Source organism: Hemicordylus capensis, chromosome 17, assembly GCF_027244095.1.
Source record: "Hemicordylus capensis ecotype Gifberg chromosome 17, rHemCap1.1.pri, whole genome shotgun sequence".
Taxonomy (NCBI): domain Eukaryota; kingdom Metazoa; phylum Chordata; class Lepidosauria; order Squamata; family Cordylidae; genus Hemicordylus; species Hemicordylus capensis.
The window spans coordinates 5402550-5410460 of record NC_069673.1 but is presented as its reverse complement, the minus strand read 5'-3'; the positions used below and the strand labels follow the sequence as shown (position 1 = coordinate 5410460).

Here is a 7911-nt window from a genome sequence, read left to right as displayed (position 1 = left end):
AGCGAGCGCGGGAGGAGGAGGAACGCGGCCAGCCCGGGGTGCCTGGCGGCGAGCTGGGGCTTCGCAGCAAATCGCACCCGGAGGAAGCGCCGCCGAGGGGGAGGCTCAGTCCGGGACTCCTTCGCCAGAGGCAAGGAAGGAAGGGAGGACGGGCGGCGTCGATCTGGGTGCAGGGGGACCCACAGCTGGGACACCCTCCCCCACCGCCCCCCGGACCCAGTTACCTACAGCTCTCCTTGTCTCCTCCTCCTCCTCCTGGGGAGGGGGCGCACCGAAGAAGACGCCCGCCCCCAGGCTGCGCTGCAGTCGTCGCCAGCGGGAAGTTGCTGGGACTTCTCCTCTCCTCCGCCCGAGCAGGAGCAAGCGACCTGCCAACTCCCGGTGCCTGGACGGCTTGGAGGCGTCCTTCCCGCCGCCGCCGCCGCCCCCTCCCCGCATGGCTCCTCTGCCCACCACCGGATTGCTCCTGGGGCCGGCGAGTGCGAGAAGAGCGGCGCCCCCCAACTGAAGCAGGACCGTCTAAGCGCCGACAGATCTGTCCGATGCCCTGACGTGCTGCGGTGTCTCCCCGGCTTGCGCCCCAGTCCGACCCGATGGCCTGCCCGGCGCTGGCCGCCTGAGCCGCACCCCCTCCCCCCACCCGCCCCAGCTCCGCTCTCCTGCCTCCGGCGGCTGGCCCAGCTCTTTCCTTCGGGGAGGGGGCGATGAGCGCGGATCTGGATCGCATGTCCGTGGACTCGTGCGCTTCCTCCACGGCCTCTTCCTCGCCCTCTTCGGCGGCGCTCGGGGGGCAGCCCGGGGCCGGCGGCGGGGCGGCGGGGATCCGGCTGCTGTCGGCCAACGTGAGGAAGCTGCACGGTGCGCTCAACCTGCTGCTGAGCGAAGCGGAGCGCGAGCAGTTCATCCACTGCCTGAACGCCTACCACTGCCGGCGCAACGTCTTCGACCTGGTGCAGACCCTCAAGGTGCTCCTCGACGGCGCCGAGAAGAGGCAGCTGCTGCCCATGCTGCGCCTGGTCATCCCGCGCTCCGACCAGCTGCTCTTCGACCAGTACACCTCCGAGGGGCTCTACCTCAAGGCGGACTTCTTGCCCGCCGCCAACGGCGCCAGCCCCGGGGGCCCCCCCGACGACGCGGCGGCCGCGGGCTCTCCAAGATCTCTGGCGCCGGCCGCCGCTGCCGCCGCGCCCCCGCCTCCCGCTCCGCCGCCGGCTGCCCGTTTCTGGCCGCCGCCGCTAGCCTCTCTCAGGTCGCAGCCGGGTTTCAGCACCACCCTCGAGGGGACAGCGCCGCTGGGCGCCTCCGGCTTGGAGGAGCTGCGCGGGGAGGTCAGGCAAGTGACCCTCAAGAGGAACAAGGCCCAGGAGGGCTTAGGCTTCAGCATCCGAGGCGGGTCCGAGCACGGAGTCGGGATCTACGTCTCGCTGGTGGAACCGGGCTCCCTGGCGGAGAAGGAAGGCCTCCGGGTGGGCGACCAGATCCTAAAAGTCAACGACAAGCCCTTGGACAAGGTGACCCACGCAGAAGCTGTCAAGGTAACAAGGACCATGCCGCTTTGCTTTTGTATCGCACTTGCAGCAGGGGTTCAGAGCGCTTCACAAGCGTCATCTTACCTGCCAGCTTTGCCACACCCCTGTGAGGTGAGAATGATTGCCCCCCTGTTGCAGAGGTGCCGGGGGAGTGGCTTCCGCAGGCCACTTAGTGGTAGAGGTGAGGTCTGAACTGGGGAAGTCTGGCTTTGGCCGTGCCGTCTCTGAGCTCTCTAAGGGAAAGTGGGGACACGGGATCATCACAGTGAAGTGGAGGCATTTGGGGCCATAGACCCAGCATTTTGAAATGCAAGGCGTGTTCCCAGCAGCAGGCTGTATTCTTCATAAGAAAGGCAGGGTGTTGTTGTGGTCCCAGTACATCTTGGAGCAAGGAGACCTGGGTTTGAATCTCCAGTTCCCTGAAGTTCATTGTTGACCATGCGCTGGTCACACACATACTTGCTTGAGGTTTATTGTTCTTGGGAGGATAAAATGGGGTGAAGGGTGACCCCCAGGTATGTCGCCCTGAGCTACTGGTGGGATCCAGGTGTGAGGAAGAAATGTAAAAAGCAGCTTACTTCCCAGTTGAAAAGATCGGAGGGAGGAACAGATGAGAACAGCAAAGGGTGTGAATGTTAGTTCCAAAGAAGATTATTTAGGCAGCTAAAAATATCTCTGTTACACAAAAGGTTCAGACAGAACATGGTCAGTTTTATTCATGTTTGGTGAAATGGGCAAAACTAAGCACCTGTGTGAGAGAGATCTGGTTCTGCATCTATCTTTCTGGGTATAAGGCAGTGAAGGAATTGCTGGTCTATTACGCAAAAAGAAACTGGGTTATGGACTGTGTAGACAAGGCCTTTAAAAAATGGACAACACTATTAAAAGATGCTTGGGCTCAAATTTTGGCCGCTCTTCAAAGGAAATGATTCCATTGCTTAGAGGAAGACCTAAGCAATCATCTGACCTCCTCACCCAGCCCCATGATTTCCCACTCCTGGAAATATCCTAGAAAATTATGATTAGTAATTTTCTAATCGTAGAACTAAGGATGTCAGTTTGGGCAAGTCTGAGAAGGAGAAGTCGTTTTCGTCACGGGACAATGTACTTTCTTCAAACTGCGGTCTGTCAAGACATGTTTATTTTGTGTTTAATTCCCTTATATAAGAAAGAGTGCAATCTAGGAAGCATTTAGCTGTTCCAAAATGTTTGTATAGACTCGCAAGGTTTCTTCCATTATATGTTTATAGTGCCAGCAATCCACACAGTGCTTACAAACTATAAAAGTACAGGACCCAAAGAGTTTACAGTACTTAAGAAAAACATTCCTCTGCTGAGCAGAATAGAAAATGTCCTAGAATGTAGATTTGGGAAGACGAGAATTCCTACTTAGTTGCCCCAGGTATCAATGTTGTGAGCTGCCCAGAGAACAATTTGTTATAGGGTGGCTAACAAATAAAACGTATTATTATTAGAGGCCAGCTTCACCAGATTAGGAATGTCTCATGAGCAAGCAGGGACCCACAAATTTAGGTTCAGCTCACTGGCCAGCCCTTATTTCTGGCCATCACCAATCCCCTCTCTTCCATCTGATCTCTTTCTGGGACACAGGCAGAGGGCTTAGGAGAGAAACAGGTCTTCTGTCATTTGCATGGAAGATGGAGATGAGGAGGTACAGGGGGAGCCCTGCTCAAAAAGGATTCCTGCTATTCTTTACCTTCTCAGAAATGGCAGCGAAAATAACACCTCTGGGGAGGAGATCTATGTGGTGCTGTGTGTCCTGCTTGCCAGAGGGCTGCAGACACCAGCCACTAGTGAGCTGGCAAGTGGATTTGTAGATGCTCATCTGCAAACTTCCACAGAAATGAAAAGGCATGATGACAGTACCTGTCTATGCCCCAGGGGGATTGCACAGAAGGGTTTCCTGGTGGATCGGGCCCCTGACTTGCATGTGTGTACATCTGTTTGTTCTGCAGCCGTGGGCTGTTTCTGGAATGTCGGTAAAACATGACAAGGAAGCATCCTCTCATTGAAAGTCTGTTCTTCAGGTTCTTTTTACACATTACCGAGTGGAAAATCTGGATTTGCCAGTGAATTGAAGTCCCAGCCAGTCTTGGCTTCCTTCATGTGTATGATAGATGTGTCGCCAAGACAAATTTGTCCCTGTTTGGTGTTTGATTTTGCATTTTCCAATTACAGCATCTTGGATGTACACCTAAAGAATCGTAGTGTGCAACTTCTGACTTGCCTTTTTAATTATTATTTTACAAATAGCAAGTCAATAGTGTCTTGCTATTTGATACCATAGTACCTTCCCTCGGAGAAGGAAAGGCTAAAGTTGTGGGGGATTTGGAGGTTTAGGGAGGAAAGATGAACAAGAGAAGGACCTGACAGAAGTTTGTCAAGTTATGTGTGGTATGGAAAAAGCAGAATGAAATGGATGAGGTGTAGATTCAGGATAGACAAAGAACAGACTTCTTCATTGCTGCCACAATTTGTGGTGATGGCCATGGATGCAGATGGCGTTATAAGGAGATTAGAGAAATGCAGGGTGTGTAGGTCAATCCATGAGTAGTCATTAGAACTAAATGGAACCTCCATATTTGGATGCAGTCTACTTCTGGATAACAGTTACTGGGGAGCTGCTGCCTTTGTACCCTGCTTGTGGGCTTCCCACAGGTATCTGGTTGGCTGCTGTGGAAAGCAGAGTGATTAAGCTAGATAGACTTTTGGCCGTAATACTTCCTCGTTTGCTGAAACCTGCAAATAATATAGGAGCATTCATTGCAGGCATGGAAAGGGATATTCACTGTTAGAGGAGGGGTGAATGTTGATGAAAATAATTTATGTTTGACTGTTTGGGTAAATTGTGGACAAATAATCACGTCGGTTTCCTGATATTGGGATGTTCCTTTGCACTTGCAAGAGGGAAAGAAGACACAGGAACATAGGAAGCTGCCATATGCTGAGTCAGACCATTGGTCTATCTAGCTCAATATTGTCTTCACAGACTGGCAGTGGCTTCTCCAAGGTTGCAGGCAGGAATCTCTCTCAGCCCTATCTTAGTACTACAACGTACTGTATGCTTTGGTAGTTTGGTAATAAAAAAAATCTTGTCCTATTTAAAAAAAAAAAATCTTGTCCTATCGTGGAGAAGCCAGGGAGGGAACTTGGAACCTTCTGCTCTTCCCAGAGCAGCTCCATCCCCTGAGGGGAAGATCTTACAGTGCTCACACTTCTAGTCTCCCATTCATATGCAACCAGGGAGGACCCTGCTCAGTTAAGGGGACAAGTAATGCTTGCTACCAGCTCATCACGAAGCAGTGCTGGAGGAAAAACAGGATGACAGTTTCTCAGGCTTGTTTGGAGTAATTCATTTAAGCATCTCTGCACCTCAGTTTGCTTGATGCTAAAATGGAGATAATTATATTTGCTTGCTCGCCATGTGCAGTGTTAGGTGTCGCTAATGAGCATTTATGTAAAATTCTTGGAGGGCTTGGTTGGAACAGCGCTGAGCATATGTGAAATATCCTTCCTGTAAAATCAAATCTGTTCTGTGGTGGGTTTTTTGTTTTTTGTTTTGTTTAATTCTTTGTCCATTGATCTGCTTTGGGAGAACTGGCAGTGATTCAGGAAAGAACGGAGGTGTGTTGAACATCTCTGTCTCCCCTGCCAGAACTTTTCTGACTGTTTCATCTTATGAACAGGGCTGAGGTGGTGTCTTTTGGAGCCTCTTCATTCAGCTGAATCAAAGAAAATTTACATGATAGTCTCTAATGGTCCTGAAAGGAACTTGCTCCTCTGAATGTGAGCCCACCCCACCTCTGTAGGGAACCCTGATGGCTTATTTTTGAAGGCTTCCTGCAAAACAGAGTCTGATGATTGCTCTTTTATTCTTTGATCCCAGCGACTGGGGAAGAAAAAGAAAGGCAAAGCTTGAATTTCATACCGAGGAGTGGAATGGTATGGAGGGGTCTGATTTTTAAAGCCGATGCTCAGCTGGATCCTTACCTTCAGCTCACTGAGATGCATCACCTCGCACTGTGCACCACTATCTATTCAAGGCAGAATATTGGCTGCTATGGGGCTGAAGGAACATATGTGTCGACCTGTGCATCGAGAGAATATTTTACTGTCCTGTTCTGGTGCCCCTGTCTTTGGAGGTGGGACAGGTAGTGACAGGACCTTTTCAGTTGTGGCTTCTCATATGTGGCGTTTTTTCCCCCAGGGGAGTTTGCCAATGACTTATGCCAATGATCTTCACTATTTTTCAAGCAGGGGCCTCTTTATTTTATTATTTATTTATTTGTCCTGTTTCTGTACTGCCTGATATGTACATCTCTAGGTGATGTACAAAATTTAAAATATTTAAAAGTAACAGATTAAAGTACATAACAATAAAAACAATAGAATAAAATAGCAAGTTTTAAAAATTATTAAAAATTAAATCTAATGAAAAGCCAGCAAAAACAGGAGAGCCTTGAGGTTCTTCCTGAAAACAAACAGAGAACAAGATGCTCTTATTTCAGCAGGGAGCATATTCCAAAGCCCTGGGGCAGTCACAGAGAAAGCCTGGTCCTGGGTCACCACCAAATGAGCCGGTGGCTTTCATAACCGGACCTCTCCAGAAGATCGTAACAGGCAGCAGGATTTATGACAAAGGAGGCGCTCACTTAAATAACCTGGACCTAAGCTGTTAAGAACTTTATAGATAAGAACCAGCACTTTGTATTTCACCTGGAAACATATTGGTAGCCAGTGCAGTTCTTTCAAAACTGGTGTTATGTGGTCCCTTCATGTTGTCCCAGAGACCAATCTGGCTGCCGCATTCTGTACCAGTAGTTTACAGACTATGTACAAAGGCAGCCCCACGTAGAGCACATTACAGTAGTCAAGCCTGGAGGTTACCATACAAGCCTGGAGGTTACCAACTGTTTTAAGGTCATTTGCCTCTAGAAATGGACGTAGCTGATGTATCAGCTGAAGCTGATAAAAAGCGCTCCTGGCCACTACCTCAACCTGAGAAACTAGGGAGAGTTTTGGGTGCAGGAGCACTCCCAGTCTACATACCTGATTTTCAGGAGGCGTGTAACCCCATCCTGAACAGGCCGATCTAAACCATCTCTTGGGTCCTGGACCCTCCCCCACCGCCCAGTCAATACTTCCATCTTATTTTGATTCAACTTCAGTTTGTTATCCCTCATCCAGCCCATTACTGCCTCCAGACAGGCATTTAGGGAAGATATGCCATTTGCTGATGAGGTCAGCATGGAGAAGTAGATCTGGGTGTCATCAGCATATCGCTAACACCCAGCACCAAACCTCCTGATGATCTCTCCCAGCCATTTCGTGTAGATGTTAAAAAGTATTTGAGATAGTATGGAGCCTTGTGGAACTCCAACTCTTGCTTTACAGGACAACAATCAACAAGCAACACCATCTGGAATCTGCCAGAGAGGTAGGAGCGGAACCACTGTAAAACAGTGCCACCCAATCTCAACTCCATCAAGAGGTCCAGAAGGATACCATGGTCAATGGTATCAAAAGCTGCAGAGAGATCCAAAAGGATCAGCAGAGTTGCACTCCCTTTGTCGATAGCCAGTTGGAGATCATCCATCAGGCCGACCAAAACAGTCTCAACCCCATAGCCCACACGAAAGCCAGTTTGAAATGGGTCTAGATAATCTGCATAATCCAAAACTGCCTGGAGTTGAGATGCCACCACCCACTCCACCATCTTGCCAAACCATGGAAGTTTAGAAACAGGACTGTAATTAGCTAACTCTGAGGGATCCAGTGTAGCTTTCTTCAAAAGTCATCTAATAATAGCCTCCTTAAGACAAAGAAGCATCCTGCCCTCCCTCAGAGAAGCATTTATAATATTTACCAGACTCTCTCTGATCATATGATTATCAAATAAGATAAGCCAAGTTGGGCAAGGGTCAAGAGAACAGGTTGTAGGACGCACAGTCCGAAGCAGTTTTTCTACTTCCTCAGGAGTCACAAGCTGAAAATGGATCCAATCTAATCCTATAAGAGGAATTGCTGGACACCTCCACAGTAGACTCTGCAGTAACTGTGGAATCTAGCTTGGCCCGAATATGAGAGATTTTGTCCGCAAAAAAGTCATTTAAAATGTCACATTGAGTGACCGATGGTTCCAAGTTCCAAGGGGGAGGGGGTGCCTACTAACCCCCTCACAACCCTAGACAGCTCAGCGGGACAGACGTGAATTTGCAGAAACACCTTTGGCAAAACACCTCGAATCAGACAGCCATTTCCCACTGTGCTGGGCTCTGAACCATATCACACTTTCCTCAAAGCTGTGAGGGGGCTTTAAAAGAGACAGAGCCCTCTCTTAAGAGATCTATTGGGAAAGCGC

General features: G+C 49.7%; 1 protein-coding gene across 3 annotated transcripts in view; it reads left to right on the top strand.

The window, feature by feature from the left end:
* The first annotated feature begins 703 nt into the window (after window positions 1-703).
* Window positions 704-7911, top strand: part of WHRN (whirlin) — an 86843-nt gene continuing 79635 nt past the window's right edge. For all 3 annotated transcript variants that reach the window (XM_053281863.1, XM_053281862.1, XM_053281865.1), the window contains exon 1: window positions 704-1535. In XM_053281863.1, coding sequence (XP_053137838.1) covers window positions 705-1535 — 831 coding nt within the window. In that variant the 5' untranslated portion in view covers window position 704. The remainder of the gene's footprint in view (window positions 1536-7911) is intronic.